Source organism: Falco biarmicus, chromosome 9 (assembly GCF_023638135.1).
Source record: "Falco biarmicus isolate bFalBia1 chromosome 9, bFalBia1.pri, whole genome shotgun sequence".
NCBI lineage: Eukaryota > Metazoa > Chordata > Aves > Falconiformes > Falconidae > Falco > Falco biarmicus.
Genome location: NC_079296.1, coordinates 33,399,564 through 33,427,112, shown reverse-complemented (window position 1 = coordinate 33,427,112; position 27,549 = coordinate 33,399,564). Strand labels below are relative to the sequence as shown.

At 39.8% G+C, this 27,549-nt stretch overlaps 1 protein-coding gene across 1 annotated transcript in view; it reads left to right on the top strand.

Annotated features, from left to right (window-relative positions):
• The window catches only part of PTEN (phosphatase and tensin homolog), a gene marked incomplete at its 5' end in the record, with an annotated part of 50,310 nt that extends 24,278 nt beyond the window's left edge, over nucleotides 1-26,032 (top strand). Inside the window, 6 exons of the mRNA XM_056352058.1 lie at nucleotides 1,105-1,148; nucleotides 4,557-4,795; nucleotides 10,264-10,405; nucleotides 12,686-12,852; nucleotides 21,433-21,657; nucleotides 22,496-26,032. Coding sequence (XP_056208033.1) covers nucleotides 1,105-1,148; nucleotides 4,557-4,795; nucleotides 10,264-10,405; nucleotides 12,686-12,852; nucleotides 21,433-21,657; nucleotides 22,496-22,681 — 1,003 coding nt within the window. The remainder of the gene's footprint in view (nucleotides 1-1,104; nucleotides 1,149-4,556; nucleotides 4,796-10,263; nucleotides 10,406-12,685; nucleotides 12,853-21,432; nucleotides 21,658-22,495) is intronic.
• Between the last annotated feature and the right edge of the window lie 1,517 nt (nucleotides 26,033-27,549).

The following is a 27,549-nucleotide window of genomic DNA, read 5'->3' as shown; positions in this document are numbered from 1 at the left end:
AACCTGGAGTCCTGTTGTTCTGAGGCAAGATTGTTCTTGTTTTCGTTTCTGAACTGCATTTTTGCTTCTGTTATGTAGGGGTGCATCATTTTACCTGCAGAGAGCAACTCCAAGGAAAATTATGGAGGGCATCCACTTCATGCCTTCTTTCCCCTTACCCCCAATATCTGGTCTAGCTTGTTTCCTTGGAGCATGCCACTTTGGCTGTATTAGAGCCCTACTGATTGGATTGTTTATATCTGGTCGCTGATGTTTGTCTCTAGGCAAGTCATCCTCCAAGACTAATTCAGTCTTGGTTTGCTGTGCTACTGGCTAGCTAGAGTGGGTCTCTTAGAGTGGTGAGATAGACATAGATGCAGCTCCAGAGTCTTCAGAAATGTGCTATTTTCCAGGGTCTGTGAGGGGAAAACTAGGTGATTGGCATTTTGGTGGGGTTTTTTTTCCAGAGTTCACCAAATTTCAAGAACAAATGCCAAGTTGAAGAGAAGTATCACAATATCTGCTTGATACAAGTGATCTGCACTGTAATACTTGGTGGTGCTTCCAGTTGCCTGTGGTGGTCTTGTGGTCCTGTAATTGGACGAAGAACGCTTGCTTGGGTTGCACTGTCTAAGGGTCCTTGAAATGTCCTTGTGTGATCCCCATCACCCCTAGTACCCATGTTGTTGTTGAGGTGTCTTGACATGTGTTTTGAGTTCCGAGTGAGTTGGATGAATGTCATAGCTGTATACTCTTCACGTGTTTGTGTGGGATCATAAAGCTGCTCATGTGGCTAGAGTTGTTAATACAGTATTAAAAAGTAATAATGGATGCATTCACACAAGTAATGTGATACACTGAGACTCTCACTGCCTAAAAACATACTGATGGACTACAATTACCATACGGCAGTTTTTCAGTAAAATAACTGATATTTTAGTGAGCAACTTCATACATTTGCAAGAAGACAGCTTTTCTGGATGTAACTTGTAGCTGTAGTTTTAAACGATAAAGATGATGGGTATGTATGATTTTCCCATATGTTGATTTGTATGTTCCAAGGTGTGACAGATGTTGGGAGTGTCTCAGACTTGTCTTGAACTCTTATATATTTTTCTTTTTTAGATGTGCTGAAAGACATTATGACACCGCCAAATTTAATTGCAGAGGTACGTTTTTACTGTCTAATATGTGTTCTCCTCTTTAAACTTCAGTGTTTCTGAATGAAGGTACAAAGAGGAGCTGGTGAATAGTAATGTAGGGGATTTGGGCACAAGGAATGATGTCAGATTGCTTTGAGTCATTGAAGAAACTTGCTATATTCTTGATGCTTTCAAAAAAGTACGTTCGTCACAGTTAACTAGATCAAGGTCTAATGAGGCAATCAAGTCTACGGTTGCAAGTTTTTGCAGAATGGGTTATATAGAAGTTTCTGTTCAATTCAGTTTGTAAACTTTCTGTAAAATTTAGATGTGAAGTGTAAGGAAGACTGATTTTTATGCAGAAGCATCACTTAGAATAAAAATGGAGAACGCTTAAGCCACTGTCACTATTCATATAAACTAGCTTTTTGAAGATCTGGAACAAAACTTCACTTGGTTTAAAAAAAGGAAATAAAAGATTTAATTCCTATGTGATGCCTCTTGAGATGAGTTGGTTCTTAGACACTACCAGAACCAGCAGGGAAACTTTTAGGGGCTCCTTTTGATCAGAGCCTTGGTGGGTGGAAACTGATGTGCCTGTTTTGTCAGTAATAACTCCCCGGGTAATAAATAAATATGGATTTACCTTTATTCTTTGTGCAGAGGAACATCTCTGTGCATGGTAGTAAAGCTTGTAGTTCCTCTTCATGCAGTACTTCAGAATGATTGGGTAGATAAGCAATACTTGTGTGTGCACAATTGCAGGAGATAATAAATCTCAGCCTTACTGGCTAATACTACATCATGGCAAGGGCTCAACTTCTTTTTTTTTTATTGTTGTTTTAAACCATCCTTCTAGTTGTAAAGGGGTTGTTTAGAACGTGACCAAAATGTAATTGGCTGCTTTAATGTCTGAATATAGAAGGACTGAAATTGTCATGTTGAAGTCATCTTCGCTTCTGATTTGCTCTTACGATGTTGAATGACAGTGTCCTGAAACCTCACTCAATACATACAAGCCAGAAAAAAAGTATTTTAAGATCTGCTTGAGCAATACTTGGGGTAAGAGGAGAAAAGACATAAATGAAAAGGGACGTGTTTCTAATATGTCCAGAACATGTGCTTGCTTTAATTTATGCTTTTTATTTCGGGGATGCTCAGATCCCTTAACTGTCAATCCCAGCCCAAAATGTTGTTTGTGACAGCACCTTTCATAGCTCTTCTGCAGAAGATGACTGTTACAGGGAGCTACATGTTGCATTTTTTTCTTTTCATCCCTGAATTATTTACCTTAGATAACCAGATCGGTGACTCCAAACATCCCTTTGCAGACGAGAAACATTTCTACTCTAAAAATCTTCTGAAGTAAATTAATTTCAGAGGGAACTTCTAATTTGTACACTTAGCATGAAACACCATAGTAGTTCATTATTCAACTTGAATGCTCTTGCATCAAAATCAAATGTTGAAAGCTCTTCATCTTTGCATGCTAGCTTTCTGTCTGGGGTTTTTGCAGTTTCTGAAGTACTTCGATGCTGGAAATTGTCTTCTGCTTTGCCACAGGCTTTCCTCTTTGGTTTTTGTTTGGTTTTTTTTCTTCTCCTTTATGTGCTATGGGATTTTTCTTGCAATGTCTAGGAGCTTGGAGAGAGTAATCAGAACTGTTCTCCATACTGTGTGCTCCAGTGTTAGGAACCAAAAATCCATGGAGGATCTACACTCTTTCAAGGACCCATTCAAGATTGCGCAGCTTTATGTTTCCTGAGGTTGCTTTCTGATTCATAATCCCTCTGCACCGTCGCAGGGCACCCATTTAATCTGCTCCTCATTCTATCTTTGAAGAAAATACTGCAAGGTTTGCCTTTGGTCCCAGATCTTGGAGAGCATCTTCAACATGCTGTTTCTAGCTGGGATTTTTCAGGCTGTTCTTTCAGGACTACTTTGTCTCTCCTTTTCACTGGAACCTTACTGGATGTAGTTAAGATAGACTCAGAGTTGTATGGACAAACTTGCGGCATCTCCTAACAGCTTCTTAGGGGTTTCTACATAAACTTCTCCTTCCATTTACATCTGCTGCAAAAAGTGACATCTCTGTAAGTTCACATAAAATGATCATTTGGGGAGTGTTTGGATCTTCCACGTGGAAGAATTTATTAGTGTGTGCTCATGTTCGTTAGCCTTTGCTGCTTCTTTAGCAAAGTTTATTCACTTTTATCAGGTTTCCCTATTTGGTCTTCTGGGAGATTAAGTGGGCGGTCTGTACTCTGAGTGAATAAACTGTCCTTGCGGATCCTGCCGAAAGGCTTTGGATTTGTGCTGCACAATTTAGCAGTTCCATAACTTCATCCCTCACTTCTGCTCTTTAAGTCCTTGGGGATTCATCAAAAGGAGTTTTGCATGTGTGATGAGAGTAGTACTTATGAAACGAGTACAAACACTAGCCAAAAAATGAAATGTATTCATTTTTAGACCAGAAAAGGAAATGGTGTTTCTAGCTGGGAATTTTTAAGTGAACCAGGGTTGTATTTATAAGATCCCAAGTCTGTTGATCAAGAATTGAGGCGCACTTCATAAAGTGCTGTTCTCCTGATGAAATTAATACAGCCTTATGTAATTCTGCCAGTTAGCGTGGCATTGTCTGTCATCTTATCTGAGGTGTTAGAGGTTTGGGGTTGAGTGCTTATCTCTGCTTACTGCTTATTTTTTGCTCTTTTGAGTTTTCTTTCATTTCCTGCATGCTTGCTTGAAATTCTTTCCATCTCTAGATGGAAAAAAAGTGTTTGTCTGCATATATATATATATCTGTATAAGAAAAGGGGCAACTTTGTTCAGTGGTTTGACTTTAAAACCCTGAAGTATTGCAAGTGCCTTACATGAGATTTCTTTTTCAATTACCATTTTTTAATGGGGAAATTGCAGGCTTTTGTTTCAAAAACAAAAACCCAGAAAATTTGTTTTGAGCAAATTCTGAGAGTTTATCCCTACCATAGACTCAAATGTGCCCAGAATTTTTCCAAAATTCCTGTTGTCTGATCAGTGACTGAGGTCTGGCCCTGTTTTCTCTCAGCAGGTAGTCTAATTATTGCTGGAGTAATGGGTTTTCACAAGGTTCTATTTTGTGCTAAAGCTCTCTTAAGTTCTAGAAAATTCATCCTGTAGGATGGTGGAGTCTGTGCAACTCAATAGTGCGGTGAAATTCTCTTCATGTAGCAGGATGCTTGCTTATGTATTACTAGAGGAGTGCCTGCAATGCATATAATATGCAGTACATTGCTGAATAATATTGGAATAAAAAAATTATGTATCTATATGTAAGACAGGGGGGTGTATTTAGAAAGTTAATTGTTTGCATGCGTGCCACAAAGTTGATCTGTCTAGTTGAGCTTGCTGTAATTTCCTTTTGAGATTTTGATAAATGACTACTTCTCATTGCAGTTGCACAGTACCCTTTTGAAGACCATAACCCACCACAGCTAGAGCTTATCAAACCTTTTTGTGAAGATCTTGACCAATGGCTAAGTGAAGATGACAATCATGTTGCAGCAATCCACTGTAAAGCTGGAAAGGGACGAACTGGTGTAATGATATGTGCATATTTGTTGCATCGAGGCAAGTTTTTAAAGGCTCAAGAAGCCCTAGATTTCTATGGGGAAGTAAGGACCAGAGACAAGAAGGTGAGCTCTTTTCTGTTCTACCTGTATACTTATGCTTTTCCTGCTCAAGTTCAATTTGAATAGTCAAGCTCTTGAAGAAATAATTTCCATCAGTTGTGATATCTGATTTGATTTAGCTTTAACATTATTGGATCAGTGCAGCTGTTATCAATGAAAAAGCTTACCTAAGCAGCAGTAGCAGTTAGTTGCAACACTAAAACAGTCTGGTTTTTTCGTGTCCTGTTCAAGAAGATCTGGACAGTTTATTTTAAATAGCTTTTTAAATAACATTCTGCTGTGTGTCTCATCAAATGGGCGGTTGATGAGTGAACTTTCTCATTCAGCATTTTCAGCCCAAATAAGAGGATTATTCCAGCTTGTTTTGCCTGAATGGATGAGTTGTTCATCTCCTCAGGTTCTCTTAACTTCTGTGGTGGTGTTTGGAGATATGTAGTCATTATAGTGCATATTACAGTTGAATATCCCTACTGGAAGAGTCTGTTTTTGGATGCCCCTTTTCAATAAAAGGGTAGTTAAGCCCAGACATTGGCTACCTCAGAGCCTGCTTCATGAAGGGCTGCCATTGAGTTTCTTCTACTTCTCCTGAGGAGAAATGGGAGGATCTCATTTCAGATAAATGGTCATGGCTACAAGAGCTTTCTGTTAAGACCTTGTTAGTGGTACAGACAGACTTAGTAGTACTGTATGTTGGACCTTTCTGGCATGGTTATGCCTTGTTAATGGGCATTGAACCTCCTTACTTGAAAGCCTCTCCAATTATAATGTGTGACTTACAGGGTCACTTCAGCAAGCTTTCCTGCTCATCTTCCGTCATTTCCTTGTGTATGGTGGAAGAGCAGCCCAGCGGATCATCCCAGCAGGGCAGTTTCAACCTACTCAAGTACAGACTCCTCTGTATCCCTGTAATATTTGCATAAAGTATTAATTTCACAGTGTGTAGACCTATAGTAAGCAGAGCTTCATGTTTGAGGGCTTGTGAGAGCATACAGAATTTTAGAATTTGGCTGTTCATTCATTGGAAGGAGCAAATAACTATTTAGTTTGCTCTCTTTTACAAGACGGAGCTGTTATTGCATGTACTACTGAGAAGGTAGTTGTGGTGTAGTACTGGAATGGAGACATTGTCGGGGTTTCCCATCAAAAAGTTGTGGCTTTTGGTAAGAGTGAATGATAGTGAATAGGAATGAGCTGTGTGATGAATAAACAGTGTAGATTACTTCTACTGATAAAGATTATCTAAAGAGCTGGATAAAATACAGTGAAAACTACAAAATTTGATTTAACAAATCTGTGGTGAAGCATGTTGTAGCTGTTTCCCTTTTGTAAAAAAAGGGTAGTAGTTCTGCATGTTAGTGTGTTGAGGGTAAGGTCAGTTAGGTGTTCATCAGTACCCCAGTGGTACTCTGGCATGTTTGAGTTAAGGGAGAGCTTAGTAAACAGGAATAGTGAGAGCCTTGTTTAGCTTCACTGTAAATATTGTCTGTAACCAGCAACTTTGTTTTGGTTTTCATGTCTTTGCTGGAAGAGTTGATTTCCACATACACACACACACCCCAGCTTCACTTGAGCATGGTTATCTTTATGTGGACAGTGGGCAGCATGTGATTCGCATAATCCTTAAAGTAGTGTTTATAGACAGGTATGTCAATGCAAGTTCTAGGAGCGTTTTCTTCCCTCGTGGTCTGTATTTCAGTCTTATATGTCAAGTGCTGCTCTCTGATTTGACACTTCACCAAACCTTTATATAACTGACTTCCTGAACTCAAAGTAAATGAGGCATCAAAAGAGCTGTTTGCACCTAGGGACAGGAAAGTGCCTTTTTTTTTTTTTTTGTTGTTGCTGGACCAACACGTGTATGATGAAGGAAAATTGGCTTTAATTAGGTACCATATTTTCTTCATTTAAAGCAAGCACAAGGTGTGCATTTTGTGTATAGCTGCTCAGAATAGTGTAGCTAAAATTGTTGTTGCCATGAATATGCATAGCAAACTGATTCTTGAGAGGGCTTAGTCCGTGCCAGCAGGAAGTGTGAGTCTGATTGCAAGAGGAAGTATGACTAATTGGTCAAGAGAACAACCTCAAGTACTTCTGTAGCAAGCCTTTCCCAAGTGCCTGCTGGAAGAAGCTTCATGGAGGCCTTTGCAACATTAAGTGAGAGCTGTAGTTGCAGCTGACAGTTGCTAGATACTCTGTTAGTGTACTGTTGTCCTGGGAAAGGTAGTGGGGAATAAGACACAGCACAACTGAGTCTACAAGTCTGTCTATGACCAAAAACTGTTGGGTTTTGGTTGGTTGTTGTCTCCCCCCTGCCACCAAGCTGCCTTCTTTTGGCTTCTGTAACTCATCATAGCGGGGGGTGGGTGGGGGATGGGGACGGATGTGACGGGATGACTTTTTCAGAAGGAAGGAATGATAAAGATTAGAAAGTATTGGCTAAACAGTTGTGTCTATCAGTCACCACAGTGGCAGTAGAACAGGACTGATTTCTGTTTTCTCTTTGAACCAAGGGAGACCAACTGTTTGCTGAAGTTGGATAAGGAACTGTAATTGTCCAGCTTGTTTACTGAGGTAGGGGAGAAGTAAACCCCCAAAAAAGTCTTCTAAAAAAGCTGCTGCTGCCACTGTTTGAAATGTTTAGCTTAGCACCTGTTTTTTCCTTAAGATGGACACAGAAATACTGTTGTGATGACAAAGACTGACAACTTACCTTTCTGCAGCTGGAGAGGTCTTTATTCCTGCTTCTGCCTTGAAGGGTTTTATGGTGATGATTAGACTTGGAAGGAAGCAATCTAATCAACAGATAGGTATCAGCTGGGAACAACTATTCAAGTGCCTGAGCTGGAAATGATCTATTCAGGAGTGTTTTTTGACTGTTATACCATTGTATTTTTAGGAACAGCTCCTAATAGTGGTGTAACTGAACAGGAAATAGAAACCAATTATTTTGTGCGAGGAAGTCTCAGAATGACGCTGAGCAGGGTTGATATCTAGTGTCTGATGTGTCAGAGCTGATCAGTTGTGATGCCCGTTTGTTCGACATACTCGGGTGGCAACCTCAGCTAAACCTGATGCCCTAAGCCTAGTCTGAGGCTGCAGCTTCAACATTACTCTCACAGTAGGGCATGTTATTAAAGTGCATGTGGGCATATTGCTTCCAAAAATGCTTGTTCTTCATAATCCTGCCTGTGCTACATTGAGGAGAACCAGGAGCAGTACCTGATATCTTTGGTGATCTCTACACAGCTCCGCAGTACCCTGTAAAACTCTGGGATAGGGACTAGAGAAGTTATCTATTGTCCATTTAAAAAATGATGGTGGGGATAGATGGGAACTGTAAGGTGCTTGAGGAGAAAATACTTAAACTACTTCCCTTTTCTTTACTCTTCTTGAGTAAAAGTAAGTGGGGGTTGATTTTACCTCTTGGAATATTAGCTTGTTATGAAAATGTTGTGCTTTGAAATCAGACCTTTGGAAAATTGAGAACTTTCTGTTCTGTTTCAGTGTGGCTGGTTCTTAGGTTCTCAGGGTAAAGGCTATGCCTCCAGGGAGAAAAAAATCTCTGGCTGGAGGGGATAAAACTGCCCTCCTGGCTGAGAACTGGTTTTGCTTTGAGATTGACTATCACTTTATATAGCCACAAAAGTGACTGTCTTCCCTTCATTCTTGTCAAAGCTCTGGCTGTCCTGGTAAGGCGTGTTTCTCTGTAGGGCGCATGCTTTATGGCATGAAGAAGCTATGAGCAGAGAAGGATTTGTTTTTTCCTTACCTGCATAGTTTTCTTCTGATTGGCAGCATTGGTAAATTACTGATGGTTTTCTCTGAAGCTGGGATTTTCTCAGTCATGATGCTCAGATCCCAGGAAGGCAAACTTCAAAGCCGGCTTAAGAAGTGGGTCTGGTAACTATTGGGATGACATCTAAACAAAAAACGTGGTCATTGTAGAAGGTTACTTAAAGTCATTGTAAAAGTGCTGTAGGGGAAAGTCTTTTGTGTGATTTAGAAACAACTGAAGTGTTAGGGAGACATAATTACCAACATTTTTTTTTTAAAAATAATTGCAGAAAGTGAATATTTTCATGTGTGCAGAACAGGTGCTTACTAAATTAAAACTACTCTGGCACTTTCAGCTTATAGCTGTTTTAAGGTGAAGCAGGTATTAAAACTGTTTATAGCAATGCTGTGCTGTAGGTTTTGTGACCAAAATGATCATAGATTCTTACATGAAAACCTCTTATCTCCAGTTTATTGCAATGTCCCATTTAGTTTTAATATGGAAGTTTACTTACTGATGTGTTGCAAGTACTGTGGGTTGTTATAAGCTGTGTAATGTGTTTTCTAGGAAATGAAATTATTTCTCATTTCTATCCCTTTTGCTTGGAAATATTAGCTATAAGAGCTTTAAAACTGTTTCCTTCCTTGAAATTTAAGTTGATTTAAAATCAGTAATAAAAGTGTTCTTTGTTCAAAGCAAGTGTTTACTTCAGTTATAATTCAACTGAGAAATGCTTCATTTAATAGTCTGGGCTATTGAGCCTATATTAATGAAACTTTCTACTTTTGTTTTTGTGAAAACCTTTCAGAAGGGCATTTTTTTAGTAGAAGGTAGTGTCAGTCTTGAGTACAATGATACTGACAAACAGGATTAGAATCATTTGACTTAAACTGCTGTTGAAATGTAACTCCTGTATTGGTGCTTAAAAATTAGAGTATGTTCAAGGTGCCTCCTGCTTAACATCTGATGCGTGCCCCCCCCCCCCCCCCGCCCCTGCCCCCCCCCAAAAAAGGCAGCAGCATGAAACAGTTTTTTAAATGAACCTCAGTGTGTTTGAGGTGTTTGTCTTTAAGATATGGAAAAAATCTGCATTTTTTTGCCTCATTGCTTGAGATGGATGTTTGGAGATACATACTAAAGTAACTGGAAAACCAGTGTCCTGCTTCTGTGCTGGGTACTGGTCGGTAATTAATTGCTTGGTGTTGGATAATGTGTGCAAACAGCTTCCTTTTAAATGCTCTGCAGGACAAGTGCAAGAGATGTGGACACGTGTCTAGAGAAAAGGAGAATGTGTGCAGAGGCAGTCCTTTGGTTTGGAGGTGGATTATGTCTTTGCTTGTCCCTAAGGTGCCCAGAATAGTCCATAATGAAGAAGTTGTTGAGGGTTGGCATGAGTTACTGTATTGAATACCCACATGGATGGGTTTCTGTGCAGTGTAGAGAGAAGCGCATCACTCGCCTGCTTTCTAGATACAGCCTGCTTATATGCTTTACTTTGTCTGCCCGTCTCCAGTGTAGCTGCTGCAGAGGTATACTCAGCTTAAATCACAATGGTTTATTCCAGGTGCTACAGCTACCTTTTCATTCATGGGTTTTTTGCTTTTTAGTTATACTCGGAGGTAATGGGCAGGACCTGTATTAGTGATGCTAATAAATGGTCTTGATGGTTTTTGATGTTTGTTTTCCCTCTGTTTAGGGAGTAACAATTCCCAGTCAGAGACGCTATGTGTACTACTATAGCTACCTGTTAAAGAATCACCTTGATTACAGACCAGTGGCACTGCTGTTTCACAAGATGATGTTTGAAACAATTCCCATGTTCAGCAGCGGAACTTGCAGTAAGTACTCAGCAACCCCTTTAACCTCCGTTAGCTCTTGTAAGGAAACACATCAGCCTCTGAACTTGGTTTGGTTATGTGACAGCTACCATTCTGTTACATGACACGAAAAGCTGCACATCTTGATAGAGAAGATCATACTTAAACACTTCATGTTCCAAAATCTGCTGGGTTAGTGTGGTCTATTGCTGGCATCCTCCCAGGTGTATTACGTTGAGGTCTGTGAAGGACTCATAGTTGTTTCACCACAGTTTTAAACTGGGAAGCATTGAGCTGGTTTGAAGATAAGTGATGCCATATATGTATTTGGGGTTTTGCTCCTTATTTCATAAAAAAAGCCTTTTTTTTCTTTATGTAGCAACTTCTGGGAAACATGAATTGCTGAAAAACACTTGCTTAATGGTGTGTTGGCTTCAAATGCAGCAACATCATTCTTCCCATGATGTTTAAAAAAGAATAAATCAGTTCAACTGGGTAAATACCTAACTAATTCTGGAAGTTTTCTTTATATGGAGGCTTATAAAGTATTAATAAACCTGTAAACAAATAATCTGGTTTGTTGATACACATTGTGTTAGTAAGGAACGGCAGATTCCTTGAAACTTTGAGGTATAAATAGAAATTCACTTCTGTCCTTCTGTGGGCTGCATTACAGGGCAGTAACTGCCTAGTGTTGTGTGTTCATTTTTTGTTAGTGGAAAAAGTCTATAATGGTTTTGCTATGGGCATTACTGCAATGTGTAATTAATTGCAGTGCCTCCTGTGGCTTTGATAAAAATTGCACTATTAATATTGTAAAACAGTACCTGAACATGTAATGCACATGAAAAACAATCAAGCAACTTGTTAGGCTAGCTGTATTTACAGGAGGAGGAGGAAAGGTGGAGCCTCTGCCAAAAAAACTCTGCCTCTAGGGTGGAGGTGTGGAGGTTACAGATTTCAGCAATTAATATAATTACTACCTTCTTTAATGTTTTGGGTCCACTGCACTATACTTGTGAAATCAAGCTGCAAGTATGAATTGCTTATGTGAGCATTAACTTGTTTGTCCGCACCAGGCTATCAGCATGCCATTTTCATAGTAGGATACTGGGATAAACAAAAGATTTGATAAGCACCTGAGTAACTATCTTGGTTATCAACTTCAGCATCTTTGTGTACTGTAATATTTTAAGTCTCTGGAGTTTTCAGTGATATTTCAGAATGTGAAACCAATGGTCTGTGTTACTACTTTAGTTGTGTTATCTACTACAATTGTAGTCATTTTACCAACACATAATAAATTTTAAACTGACTTCCTTGTATCTTCCTTCTGTTTTAAAGTTACTGACAAGTAGAGTTGTGTCTCTTGGGCAAACAAAGGGATGACAGGATTTCATGGCTCTGACGATTTTAGGGAGATAAGTAGCAGTTTTATAGCTAGGCCATTCAGCAAGATAGTGTGGATATGCTTGGTAGGAACTTCCACAGCTCTGCAGGGGTGGTTTCTGGGTGGCTATGCATTCTACAGCAGGGTATGGTTCGATGTGTATTAGTCTAGAGGGCAGCCTGCATCTGATACTAACAGAGAAGTCTGGAGCAAATGCAGAAAATCTTATTCGTTTAAGTTGTATTTAGTATTTCTGGCTTTCATGCTGGTGTCCGGCAATTTCCAAGAAAATCTGCTTAGGCTGCACCAAAAAAACATAATTTCAGCTGTTACCCCTGCAGATTTAACTTGGAAAGGTATGACATGGCTGGCACTTTCTTGGTGATGGTGATTTACAGTACAGACTTACGGTCTGTGTCTATATAGTCGTCAGTAGTGGTTGGTTTGTGTGTTAGTGTTAGATTTTGTCCTTGGTTTTGTTTGTATAACAGTTCTGTTTGTGTAAGAGTAGAAATCAGTTTGTGCTGACATGACTGCCCATTCTGCAATTCAAATACAACACGAGAGAATAAACCAGTTACATCCATACAATTTGGCGATGAGAGGCAATATGCAAGGAAAAGTCAAGAAGTTGTCACTTGATGTAGTTGTTTCTTACTATATTAAAAAGAAACTACAAGTTTCGAAGAGCCCTGTGGTTGCTTGAGAGTATTGCTACAAAGGACAGAAATCTGTTACGTTGTTTCCAGTAACATCTAGCAAAGTTGGATGTTCTGCAGTGCTTAACTGTTAATAGATATTTATTAACTTACAAAGTATTGTAGCTCATGATTGTGATTTTGATACTAATATTGTGCTTTCTAACACTTTAAGGCATTTCTTACGAAGTGATGCTCTGTTTGTGTCCTCAGATCCTCAGTTTGTGGTATACCAGCTAAAGGTAAAGATATTCACCTCCCCTTCAGGACCCTCAAGACGTGAAGACAAGTATATGTACTTTGAATTCCCTCAACCTTTGCCGGTATGCGGTGATATCAAAGTGGAATTTTTCCACAAACAGAACAAGATGTTGAAAAAGGTTGGTTTTCTTGCTTTTCTGGAAGAAGTTGTCAAGCCAATCCTAATGCAGGGCTGGGATGTTGGTTATTCTTCAGTGATGGGTAATCACAGTATTTAATTCTTTGATGTCCACTTTTCCCAAGGAGAGAATCTACCACAGAATGAAAGCTGGATATTTTGAGAGTTGGTGAGATTAAGTACAAAGGTTGGATAAAAATTATACTGCATATGTATTGCAGTCTTTTGGGTAGTAGTGAGTAATCTAATTGAGGAAGAAATATTCTCATTCTAAAAATAGATTTGCATACTGAGCAAGTTAACTCCAGCTGTTTTCTTCACTAAATTTTCCTAAGGTTTGAACAAGCACAGAAGATCCTGCCTGTGTGCTGTTGGCTGATTTCTACCCATCTGTCAAATATGGTTGAGTTTCTGAGATAATTGAGTTCCTACACACTTTGTAGAAGTATCTCTGCAAGCTATTCAGCCATCTCTCAGTTCCCAGCTGTAATGCCTTGACATAAGACGTTCAGAGAATTCACTCAACTGAAAATTTTATCAGTGTCTCAAATGTAGAAAAAATGAATCTAGAACTTATTTTGACACCAAAGTCAGTGAGTTTTTAAAGACTGATGCCTCATCACTGGGCTTTGTTAATTCTGGTGCTTGTGAAACTAGCTCGCATCTACCAAAGTGAAAGATGAGGATGAGACCACGTTGATTAAAGGCTACCTCTGTACTTACTACTTGAAATTATTTATGAGTAGTTGTTCATTATTTAACGGTTTTTAAAAAACTAAAGAACATTAATTGAGCAAATTCTGTGTTCAGGCAAAGCATAAAAATAAGAAAATACTTGAGTGGATTGGGAGACAAACCTAAGTGATTAAGTCTCTTGTAACTGTGCACACAGGCTGTACCTACTAGGTGTGTGTAAATACACATGCACACTATTTTGTGGGCTTGTTCAGTTACAGGGTATTGTTAACTAGTTTAATGGTGTAATATCACTAGCTGGAAATGTTGTGTTGTTTATGTGCTGATGACTGCAAAAGTTTTTAAGCAGTTTCTTAATGGGAATATTTCCTTCTTCTGCCTGTTTAAAGAGGTGTTTTAGTTTGTCCGCGTGGCTGTATGCAATATGGAGAACTGTAAAACACAGCGTTTTATAAGTAGAAATTCTACTTTAAGTCAAAATTAAAATTATTGACGTATAAAACTGCAATGCACTGGAGCCAGTTTTGAGAATGAACTTTTAAAGGAGTACCCAGATAAGTACTGTGGGCTAGATGTGAGGGATGCAGGGAGGAGATGAAACAAAACCCAAACATTTGAGACAAGGTCCTGTTTTATCTGGCCTGTGTCCTGTCTTAACTGTGATTTTTGTTGTTTCTTTACCATAACACAGTAACACATGGTTGCGAAAGGACTTTGTAGGAAGCATTGTGCTGCACTGCCCCTTCCTGAGTAAGCCCTTGAAATGTGAGTGCAGCTCAGATGCTGGATCTTGACCCTGTAGCATCAGGAATGAACTGCTCTATTCATTTTATCTCTATAGAGAGCACTGAGGTCCAGTGACAGTATAAGCTAGAGCTCCTCGTTACCAAATAAAATTTCTATAGTCTAAATTCAGTCTTCGAGAGTGCGTGTAATTGTCTGCAGAAATGCAGCAAACGTGTTACTATGCTGTAGTTTCATTTCAGAGTGTTATATCAGTCATGATTTCATTTCTTAAGAATTTCTGTAGTTTCTGAGTAGCTGGTTGATTTTTTTTTTGTCTGTTCTTATCAAGTACCCTAACTACTCAGGTTCTGTGTATTACAGATAGTGCAGAGGTGCTCCTTTTCTGAATGTTTTGAGACTGTTAGGGCTGAGAAATGCTGAGATGGTGAAAGCTCTTTTCACATCAGCAAGCTTTTCTGAGAGATAGTAACTCTCCCTTCACCAGAAGGAAGTCTTTTGTAAAGAAACTACCTTGATAATCTGCCTGAAAGATCTGTTGAATGTAGTGTCTAATTGTCATCACCCTTGCGTAAGAATGGAGGCCAAAAGAAAGTAGGTTTATAGTGTTACTTCTATGAAGACCACCTCTGTTAGCTCTACTGTAAATGCAGACACAAACTGAGAGCATATTGGACTGGGTCTGTGGGTAGTCTTGGGTGTAGGCATGTTAATCTGTTCTATGAAACTGCTGATGAGGTCTTCATATAAAGAATTAGTGAAATGCTGCATCTCTGACATATGCTTTGCCACTAGAGGAGATCCTTCCACATGGTCCTTCTGACATTTTTTGTATAAAGTGGGTTAAGATGGAAATAGGGCAAAGGTGAATATCTGTGGCAGAAAACCTACCTTGGCACAAGGTTGAACATACTTCTCTGTACAAGTGTGTCGTGGTTTAACCCTAGCTGGTAACTAACTACCATGCAGCCACTCATTCACTCCCCCCTCACCCAGAGGGATGGAGAGGAGAATTGGAAAGGAATGTAAAACTCGAGGGTTGATGTAAGAACAATTTAATAATTGAAATATAATAAAAATGAAAGAACAATAACAATGATGACAGTAAGTTATAGTGAAGAGAGGATGGGAAAGAATAAAATCCAGAGGGAAAGGAAGAAAGAAACGTGGTGAACAATGCAACTGCTCACCACCCACTGACGGATGCCCAGCCAGTCCCTGAGCAACAATCTGCACACCCTGGCCAACCCCCCAGGTATATGTACCAGGCGTGATGTCCCATGGTATGGAATACCTCTTTGGCTAGTTTGTGTTGGCTGCCTTGGCTGTGTCCCCTCCCAGTTCCTTGCGCCCCTCCACCGTTTTTGCTAATAAGGCCTGAGAAATGGAAAAGTCTCACATCAAAGCCAAAACACAGCACTGTACTAGCTCCTAAGAAGATAATTAACTCCATCCCAGCTGAAAACACGACAAAATGTTTCACATCTGTGCTTGTTCCTTTTCTAGATAAACTGACTTTATGGAGTTTTTACTCAAAACCCCAAAAGAGAGGGCCTTCCACTGTGGAGACTTACCACATTTCGGAGATGATCACCTAATTAATGAAGAACAGCATAATTAGGAGTAGCAGGATGTTATCTTTCAGAGGTTCTGTTTTATTCATGCATGTTTATGAAAGCTGGAATTACAGGTCTGTTGCGTGACACTGGTTCTTGCTCTTCCAAGGTTTTCTGTTAGCAGATTTATAGGTAGCCCCCTGACAAGTTTTCTTGCATGTACTTAAAGGCATCACATATCTGCCAGTCTGCATTTTAACCTAATAAAAAATCTAATAACGGTAAAAGTGTAAGTCTTAGCCATCCTCCAGCCTGAGGCCCAGAATGGATCATGTCTCATCTCTGTGTCCTCCTGCTGCGCCTGGTTTGGTGTTTGATACCACTGATCTCAGCTGAAGTGCTCCAGTCTTACTCACCTGTACTTGCTTTCATGTTTCTTAATCCTCTGAAGAACAGTAGCATTATCTGCAGAGCTCTCTAGTATGGAGGGTCCTTTTCAATTTGATCAAGGTTGTCTTGGTTAAAAGTATTGTGCGTGAAAGAAAGCAAACTTGGATGACTACGTGACTTTGTTGACACTGCAACACTAGGTGCTTAATGTGGAATTTGAAATAGTAGTCAGTGTCCTGTTTTTTTAATGGCAAAACTTAATTGAAGCAAATTCAGTGGCCAGCAAGAGCTAACCTCAGCCAAAGGATTATTTGTACTGGTGAGATGTTGGTAAGAGGGTGACTGCTTTGAAAAAGTTACCCTGTTTCAGCTCTTCCATAATCTGTGCCATCTGGCATCAGTTAGGAAGTCCATAACTCTTGGTCTTTTCTTGCTTAATAATGTTTGTTTACTTTATTCTTGGACCATTTCTTCAGTATGATGTAGCTACTTCCTTACAAGAATGAAGTACATGCCCATATGAGAACAGAATGGCTTGAGGCTCCAGAGTACTTATATATGAATTTCTGATGAATAGAAGTTAGTAATTTGGGGGGTGGGGGGTGGGGTGGGTTTTGAGCATTAATTTTGTTTCTCTGACTTGCAGCTTGGCTGTTCTTCCATCTCAGACTGCTGCTGTAGTCTCTCCAGGTTTGCTTCCATGTATCTGTGTGAAGCATTTTTCTTCCGGTTATTGATGTTGACATGATAATCTTAAAGTATTTGAGTGTCCTTATATCACTTGGCTCCATGAGAGTGTTTAAAAATAATACGGATCTCGTAATCTTCCTGCCTGAAGAGCCTGGGGGTAAAGGAGCCTTTTTTCAAGAGTCCTCCCAGTATAGATGAGAGGGAAATGGTGTGGGGGTTTTTGGAAGTAGCCCTGCTGCTTTATACCCAAACTTTAATGTAGGCATGGCTGACAGCATTGTTCGAGCTTTTGGGTATGACATTTTGTCTCTTGAGTCTGTATAGATGTGAAGTTCTGCTACACAGCTCAAGAGGACTTCGGGTGATTGCTGTTTAGCAAACGCTGAAGGATGGACATGTCAGAAGACTTGAACTGTTGATCTGAAAATGGTACAAGAAATTCCATCCCATGACTATGGGAAGGCTGTGAGGCCAGCATTGAACAGGTCGAAACATGATTTTCGTTTTCTGATTGATGGATAGCATCTCCAAACTTCCTAGCTGGTGTTGCAAAGTGATTATAAGTGCCTGTAGATATCTCTGCAAAATTAAACTCTCAGGAGGATATGGGAACTCCTAGCTGATGGCTTAAATGATCTTGGATTTGGATCTCAGTCTGCAGTTAGAGGCAGGTATCAGCTCTAGAGTGAGGTGTATTTTTCTGTCAGAGAACTGAAAAACTGTACAGGGTAGGGATAAGCATTGTATGTCAAAATAGTGTGATTAAATCCGCTTCTGTCTCGCGTGTCTGATACTGCACTGTAGATTTTATTATATGATTTGGTAATGGAAAGAAACACATCTGCAGGTTTTTTAAGGCAGATGCCTGTGATGTAAGTGGAAGTGAAGCAAAACACATTCAAAAAAGCCTCTAGCTAATACTTGTTTTCAGAAGCCCATTTGTTAAATTGTGTTCCTTTGAGCACTTGGTGTGGTATTCTGATTTGTTCTATAAAGTACAAGTTCAGTTCATGCCTTGATCTTTGAAGTTCCTATCTTTGGCCCATATTATATCAACTTTCTTTGTTGTCTCCCATGAAATATTTTGGAGCCTGATGCTTTAGCTGAAGCTGGCTGAATCCTGACTTTGAATAATGAGTTTTGTTTGTCATTGAAAGCAGTGACACAATTATCAGCCTTAAAAATGTATTCCAAAAAACATGACCAAGTCTTCCCTCAATTTGAGTGGCCATGCCATGTTCCAGTACCCATGAACTTAATTTAAGCTAATTAGTGTAGTGGGAAAGGAAGGAAAATAACTCGATGCTTTAAAAAGCTGGAGGAAGATAAAAGGATAAATGACCAGCTTAGCCAAGCTGTATTGTTTAGCTTGAGTCCCTGAAGACCTCTACAGATTTATCCCAGGGAAAACAGATTAAAAGATGTCTACTGAGGAGTTTGTAATCCGTCTTGTCTTCTCCAGACTCTTATCAGTAAAGCTGAGTCTCTGCAGTTTATTGTTCAGGCAGGCCCTTAAGTGCCAAGTTCTTCTTGGTACTCCTTGGTTCTGTGCCACTTGATGAAGTTTAAGGTGAGGCATGACAAGACCATGCCTTCTGCTTCTGTTGGCATTGTTTACATCCAGTGGCCTTGTTTGCTTTGGCACTGCTTTCCTGCAAAGCTGCTTCAGCACTGTTGGTATAAGCCATTTTCCATCCATCTGCTGCAGCATGTTCATGAGCTTTGTCCTCTCCTCTGCTGGCCTCACTGGAGGTGCCAGGGGTGGCAGTGAGGACCAGCACCAAAGTGCATTGCTGCTTCTGCATTGTGGTCCTGAGGAAGGATGAAGCATAGTAGTACCATCACCACAGCTACTAGAGGTGGGATCTCCCTTAGCTGTGGTCATGGGGTGTTAATGCCCTTTCTCTAAATCCTCACTGGAAGGACGGTGTCTTCACCAGTGGTGAGGCTGCAGGTGGTATATCTCCCTGCTTATGGAGCTGTTAGATGCTGGTAATATCAGGCCAGACTTGCCTTTTCCTGTTGTTTATCGCAGATGGCAGCTGGACTCCAGATCCTTCCTGTTCTGTAGCTGGAAAGCTGATGCTATTAGTTGTTTCTGTTTTCACCTGAACTGGTCTTTCGGTTAGGCAGGAGTAGCTATCTCGTCTCCTTGGAGGACTATGTATCTTTTGAGGGAAGAATCATCTGGGTGTAGGAGGAACCTGGACCAGGTTACTGTGAAGATGTCTTCATGTGGATTTTACCTGCTGCCACTTTCTTCATGGGACATCAGCAGGCAGGGTGATGACTCATTGGAGCAGTACAGAAGAAATAAATCCTCTTGCCCAGGTTGTTCATCCTCTGATACCAGATCCTGGGGTGGGCATTTTTAAGACCGTTTCTGAGGCAGTGTTAGTGGAGAAGAGGGTGCTAAGTGTGTGAGCAGTTTGGGCCGGGCAAGAACCTACTGACTGCTGCCTTACGTGGACATGCTCCAGCAAGGTTTCTTCATAGTTGTGATGGCTTGAAGGGACTTGGTGGCAGTGGCAAACATCTGTTAGTCTCCCAAGACAACTGTAATTATGTATGTTAATTTGATAGGTTAACCTGATTCCCAAAGGTACTGGAGAGGCATGTATTGAAGTGGATGATCTTTTAATACCAGAAGTGTTTCTGACTGAATTATTTATCTTTTGTCTTTGCTATTGCACTTCCTTACAGGTTGGGGGTCTCTTAGGTGCTTACAGAAATTCACACAAGTTGGAAGTGTTTCTGTATGCTTCACCTACAGTGTGGAAAATTGGTGTACTGACCTTACATAGAGAAGGCAGGTTGAAGTTGTTTCATCAAGCACTTCCGAATTCCCAGTACTTGTGTTCTTACATGTTTTTGCTAATCTGCGAGGAAGAAGAAATAAAGAAATTAAGCAGTACTCCAGCTCTTCCCTGCCCCTTTCTCATGGGCCCAGGAAAATTTGCTGGTGCCCAATTGCCTTCAGCAGGAAGGCGTGCTCATACGATGCCCACTAGACCCACTTCTGTTCCACCTCTGATTCCCCCTGCCACTTACCAGCAGAGATGAATAGCTAGGAGGATGGGGCAGGACCTGGATTTTCAAGTAAGAAATTGGTTTAGCAGAGAGTTCTAATTCTAAAGTAATGTAAACTAGCTCAGGAGGAGCTGGTTTGTCTTCTGGTACTGTATCATATCAGTGAGTGTTAGATGCTGGTATGTGCTAGCTTTGTCACCCCTGCAGCTTTAATAGAAATGCCATTGTACTGACTATTGTGGGAAGATTGGCTGTTTCCATTTTGGATCTTTTGCCTGAAAACTCAAATCACAGCTAAATAGGTGGTTTCATTTGTAAAGAGGAAGTACATGTGGCTTAGTTTCAGATGAAGTGCTTAATGTGCTAATCGGGACCAACCTGCTAATGGTAGTTGATTTTGGAAACACCAGCGCTTGACTGATGAAAGTATGGCAAGTGATGGAGAATTAAAATGAGCATTCAGTGCATTCTACGGGGCCATTTAGCTGAGGGTTTAGAGGTGAACTTGATGGGCATACCGTATTTGGGGATTGTCTAGCCAAGAGCAAAACGTTGTTGCTTGTTTGGTAGCACATATGGAGATAACACTCACAACGACCCTGCTAGTCATAATGATGTGCCTCTAATATACTGGCTGGTACCAGCTGGTTCTCCAGTGAATTTTTAACATCATTGATAGGTTTATATTTTTACCTGTTTGTACAGGTATGCAGTGTTGTAGTGGATAATCTAACTTATACCTTTCCAGCTGTTGTTGGTCATCTGTCAAATTCTGCTTAAGTTGAATTTATTCAAAACTGTCAGTACCCCATCTTCTCATTAAAAACCTCCTGCTGAGTAGAAGGACAGCAGACACTTCCAAAGTCTGACTTCTTAGTACCAGTCAGCAAACATGTGACTGGTAAAACCATCTCCATAAAGCAGTAATGAGTCCATTATGATAGGAGTCCTGTATTTGTAGGGTGGTTTTGGCCATTACAACTATTTCTGTATAAAAATAAAGTGTTCCATTAATGCAGGAAGCTACGGGAGAGGATGTTCTCTGTTGATAAATATTACTCACCTAAGCTGGTTCACCCACATTGTCTGTTGGGTTTGGCTACTGCTTAGCAAGGTATGAGCAAAAAAAAGTACCTTTATGCCTTGGGATTACAAATCTAACATTTGTTTAAGTTATTGTCATTTGCTTTTTTTTTTGTAGGCATGATTTGTTTTAAACCCAACATTTTATAAGGAGTGGCTTCGGAAAGCGTAATTGGTTACAATCGAGTTTGATTAATGTAGATTTTTGCGTGTTACCTAGGCGAATTGGTGAAAACGTCTTTCATGCAATGTAACCCATGATGTACTGTTGTCCAAACAAGTTTTGTCTGATATGACCAATTTGTTTTTGACCAGATGATGATATTAGTCTAATTGATGTGTCACTAGTGAATACTAAAGCAATGTTGTTCTTTCTGTTCTTCCTCCCCCAGGACAAAATGTTTCACTTTTGGGTAAATACATTCTTCATAGGACTGGATGAAAATTCAGACAAAGTAGAAAATGGAAGTCTAGTTGCAGATCAGGAACTTGATGGTATTTTCAGTACAGAGCGCTCAGATAATGATAAGGAATATTTAATCCTTACATTAACAAAAAACGATCTAGACAAAGCAAATAAAGACAAAGCCAACAGATATTTCTCTCCCAACTTCAAGGTCAGTATATATTATGTGTAAACAAAGCTGAAAAGCTGAATGACATTATCTGATTTGTCTGTTTTGCCTTATGGAGGAGCCAGTTGGAACTGCTATGTAGAAATTGAATTCATGAGTTAGTATTGCCACCACTTAGCAAAGACTATAGCTTTAAGTTTACCTGCTTTTTGGGAAGCTGATAGAAGTTGAGAGACTGAGAGTAAAGTCTTCAGGTTGTTTCAAGTATTTATCAAAGCCATTAGAGATGAGTAGTAGGAGGCCCAGAGACCAAGGTAGCATCTTCCCTGTACCAGCTGCATTGCCATGAGCTCTGAGCTTTACACAGTAATTCCTGAGTTGATTTGCAGAGGTGCCTACTTCAAGGGAGTATCTTAACCTGTGAGTTCAGCTTTGAGGAATATGAGCCATTGCCAGCACTGTTTTTAAAAATGGAAAAGGCATTTTCAAGAGCTTCAGCCTTTTCTAACTTGCTCATAAAATATCTGTTAGACCCCAGCAGTGCTTGTTTGAAGGTAATGGTCGTAGTTGCTTGTTGGAATGTTGCTTAGCGTGGCATGGTATGGCTGGCTGCTGTAAGTCAAGTGCCAGTGGTTGGTGCAGGTAATGCAGAAATCCTTTAGCTGGGCTTGAAAAACCTGCTGCTTTGCCAGTTCTTAGTTTTGTCAGGAGTGGTAGGGAGAAGCTGGCTAACCTCTGAACAGCTTTATTTCCTTCTTTCCAGAGCAGAGAAAGCAGCACTTGTGTGGTGAAGGGAGCCATGCTGTTAAAAATTGCATTGTTACCTGTGCTTGCTTAAAGTCCAGGTTCCCTTTTTAAATGTTGTTTTTTCCTTTCCCAGGTGAAGCTATTTTTCACAAAAACAGTAGAAGAGCCATCAAATCCAGAGGCTAGCAGTTCAACTTCTGTAACACCAGATGTTAGTGACAATGAACCTGATCATTATAGATATTCTGACACCACTGACTCTGATCCAGAGAATGAACCTTTCGATGAAGATCAGCATACGCAGATTACAAAAGTCTGAATATTTTTTTTATCGGAGATAAAAAAAAAAACCACAAAAAAACCCAACCACGAAGAGTGACAAACTTGAATAAACTGAAAAAAGGACCTTTTTAAATGGCAAAAAGACATAGTGTCAGATTACCAATTATAGGAACAATACTTTTCCTGACCAATCTTGCTTTGCCCTATAAATCTACAGGGTTTGACACTTGTCCAGTTGGAAAAAAAAAAAAAGGTTACGTAGCTCTTATATGTATATACCTTTTTGTGTCAAAAGGACATTAAAACTTCAATTAGGAACTATAAACATGGCACTTTCCCATTTTATTCCAGTTTTATAAAAGTGGAGACAGACCTAATGTGTATACGTAGGAATTTTTCCTTTTGTGTTCTGTCACCAAACGAAGTTTCGAAAATATACAGGTTCACATCCTGCCCCTTTTTTTGCACTTGTGTGGCAACAGAAAAGTCTGCAGTTGGCTAAGAGATGTTTCTAGAAGGTTTTACTACATTCTAATGCATGTATTTTGGATGGGGGATGGAAAGTAATGCTCGGAAAGGAATATAGTCTGCTGGAGCTTGGCCTGTGTACCATATCCGGCTATTTACATGCACCTTTCTTTAGCATGCTACCGTAATTCATCCTGGACAATTGAGGAGTCGCCGCTGTCACTGCTTGTTGTTTGTGCGTTTTATTTTTTTAAGTGTAATGGTGCTAGAAAAGGCAGCTAGAGGGAGTGATTCTGTATAGGGGTACAGGAATGAACCTTCACAACATCTAAAGACCCGCAAATGAAGGGAGAAAAATTATTGGGGTCACAGAAAGGAAACACAGCAACAATGACTTAACCATACAAATGTGGAGGCTATCAACTAAAATACGGGCTTGAAACAAGTTGTTAGAAAATTTGACAATGATTTATTAATTGTTTTTTTCTGAATTGTAATGGCTGCTCCATCTCTTGTGTAATCAAGGCCAGTGCTAAAAGTCAGATGCTATTAGTGCATACATCAGTCAACATCTTACATTTATATTATTTTTCAATCATATTCCTGCTGTGAATACTTCATGGGCTGCCTTGCAAGCTTTTTTCTCATTAATATAAAAATATTTTGTAATGGTGCACAGGAAATTTCAATTGGAGATTCTCCAGGTTAACGTTTGTTTTGAAGATTTATGATGCATTTATTCAATCAAACCTCTGTCAGCCGTTCCACCCCTTTGACCTTACACATTCTATTACAATGAGTTTTGCAGTTTTGCACACTTTTTAAAAAAATGTCATTAACTGTTAGGGAATTTTACTTGAATACTCAGTACCTACGACGTTTTAAAAACAGACATAACACATGATATAGAGGAAACCAGTGCTGCAGTAAATTCTCCGAGAAAGCCTGTCCCAATTTTTTTGTTTGCTATTAAAAACAACAACAACAAAAACAAACAAACAAAAAATCCAAAAAAACCCACCCAACAAATTAAATTTCTGAACTGGCAGTGTTGTATTATTTGTTTGTAAGGATGTAGCCAGGGGTAGTAGGGCTTGAGATTGGCTTTCGGTGTGCAATTGACATGCCCAGGCTGCAGATGACTTAAGAGTACAACTACTGTTGCATACAAATCTGAAGTAGCTGACAAAATTGTTCTCTCTAAAGTATGCCCTGAATAGCCGTCCCCAAATTTACACTTTTCTTAGGATTTAATACCTGCCCCCCCTTAATTAACTTATTGGTGCTGACATTGAAGTTCATTAGCTGTGTTCTCGCCTAGATAAAGACTGTGTGGAATCTGTAAGGGCCCTGTACAACAGCATTAATGGTAAGGATTTGAATGGGACAAGGCAGGACTTCCAGTAATTACTATTGGTAAACAAAGGTGTAACGTGCTTGCTTTTTTTCGGTATCTGTTGGTCAATTTTCCTCATCAGATTCATGGTTCTAACTTCTAACAAAGCTGATAAATATTTTCTGACTTACAGGTTTAATTAGACTTTAATAGCTTAATGGATCAAGATTGCTGGTTCCAGCGCTCATTATTCCCACTGTTATTGACAAGCAGGAGGTGGTTACCTTGGGATGTGACATTTAACTCTTACCCTTCAAATCATGTTTCACTTTGTTTTTTAACAGTTGAATGTTGTGTTGGCTAATAAAAAAAATGTTCGTGCTTTAAAAGTATTTGGATATTGACACTGCTGCGTGTCCCACTTTGGATAATAAAAATTGGATTGGTGCGGTTCTGGTATGTAACACTGAGGGCCAGATTGGAAATCATGACGCGATGGGCTTTTGCACTGTTATTTTTCCTTTGGAATGTGAAGGTTGGAATGAGGGTTTTGATTTTATTTTTGAATGTTTCGATGTCTTTGAGAAGCCTTGCTTACATTTTATGGTGTAGTCATTGGAAATGGAAAAATGGCATTATATATATATTATATATATAAATATATATTATACATACTCTCCTATACTTTATTTCAGTTACCACCCCCATAGAAGTTGACAAGAATTACTATGACTGAAAGGTTTTTGAATCCTTATTAAAACTTTATTTATGACAGTATTCATAATTAGCTTGAACTGCATTCTGTAGGTAATCTTTCCTTGAGTTTCTGGACTGTATGCTTAAACCTCTTTGGATGTGTAACAGCTTACATGTCTGAAACTACTTGAAGGCATCACTTCGGTAAGAGCTTACTGTTAGGCCCTTAAGCATCCCCTAGTCATTGGTAGCCCCACTCAAAATATTTGCCACAGCTATTAAAGGGCAGTTGTATAAATAGCATCCAAATTTGTTCCTGTGGCACACATTGTAAACTGAAGTGGAGTTTACATGCAGCATCAAATGTCTCAGCTTTCGGAAAAAAAAAAAGAAAAAAAAAGGATGCTAGTGTGCAAGTTCCATGTTTAGTCATAGCAAATGTGTGCAATATGTTAACGATGCCTGTGGTTGCCACGAAGTGCCTCGTTTACCTTTTTAAATACTGTTAGAAAGTGTCATGCATGCAGATGGATGGGGTGGAACTGTGCACTAAAAGGGGCTCCAACTGCAGTGTTTGGCAGAGCTGTCGTTCTCTGCCGGTTCAAATTTTCAGTCTGTTTTCATATAGCATATATATATAGAGATACTAAAAGGAAAAAAAAAAAATCAGTCTGTTAAGCAGCCTTACTCTGATTCAGCCTCTTCAAATACTATTGTGCTGTGCAACAGTGGCTCTGTGTGTAACTGAGAATACACAAAAACCAAGTATGACATGTACAGGATAATGCCTCATACAAATCAGATGTCCGTTTGTTATTGTGTTTAACAACCCTTTATCTCTTAGTGTTAAAACTCCACTTAAAACTGATTAAAGTCTCATTCTTGTCACTGTGTGGGTGTTTTATTGAAGTATTTTGAGTATGGAAACAGTCAGCTAAAATACTTTGCTTGTAAGCCATGAAATTTTGAGCGTGATCATTAGAGCAAGGGATGCTCCTTGTACCTCAAGGGATTTTAAGGGAACTGCAGCTTAAAAGCCTTTTATGTTCAGAAGCTTTAAACAAGTGTAGGCATTGGAAATGCAGATTGTGTGCAGGGAAATCAAACCCTTTACTGTCGTGCTGTCAGTGAGATGCAGGACAGCTTTTTGGGGACCTAAACCAGCTTTAGTCTCAGAGTAGAGAACTTTTTGCATAATGCTCGTTACCTTATTTTTAATGTCGATTGGTGCATTTCCAGCAAAATGAGATGCAAGTCAAACCTGAAAAGCATTTTCCTAAAGTAGCTTTAAATTGGTGATGAGATGCATTTTTCCTCAGTGGAAAAGGCTTGCTCAACACACATCAAGTACATAGCTTGGGATTTCTTCTATTCTTGCTGCTCATCTGTTTTCAAACTAGACTTAAATCAGGCACTTTACTTCAAACATACAACGGTGTTCTTTTGTGTTAGTTACCCTTTGAGCCTCAAGGAAAGAGAGACCGATAGCTCAGTGGATAATCTGTGGGTTTCTAGTGATGGTGAGGAACCAAGGCGCTATTCTGCTCCCTGTGAAATCTGGTTTCTTTAACTCTTGTTATTCTTCCTTCATTCCGGCTAGTATTAATATCAGCCCTGTGTCACAATTGGCTGAGCATCTCAAAAAAATCTGGGTATAAAGTAGGGGTTTGGTGCTGCAGCCTGTTCTTTTCAGTGGTAAGAGAAGTGGAAGGTGGTTTTGGTGCTTTATGGAAGTGCAGTGTTTGCCAGCTGTGCCTGGGCTTTTCATGTGAATGACATGGTGAAGGGCTGTACGGCAGCAGGCAGTACTACCTGATCTGTCAATGCATGTTCATTTTTTTGGAGGTAAGCTTGTTTTTCATCCAGAAAATGGAAGTTGAGTGGGAAGGTGTAGAAAGGAAGGATGGGAAGCTTTAAGGAAAGTAGTCTGGACAGTGTTCAGTATGTTGAGTAGCTTCTATAAATAAATCTGTCTATATGTGAAGGGATTCTAGTCTGACGACAGGTGAAAAGTGCTGTTGTTATGTGGGTAGGGTATTGTAGTTGACTTACACTCTTGTCCTGTTGACTAGAAGTCCTGTTTTAGCAGCTAAAAGCTGCTTCATAAAAAAAAAATGTTCATTTTTTTTCCATTTACAGCTATGTGTATGAATGCTCTGGTGACTAACGTGGTGATTGTACTTCCCAGGATGGTACTGGGTGCCTGTACAGAGGATGCTCCAGTGTGCTCCATCCCTGCCTCTGCAGTTTCCGTGTGTTCCTCTGACTACCTCTCCCGCTGAATCAGCGCAAGTGCCCTGGTGAGCTTTTGCTACCTGTGGTGTCAGCAACAACTGGGTTTATGCAGGCCTCTTAGGCAGCCGTGGAGTGATTGTTAATTGCAGCTTTTCTAAAACTGCAGCCAG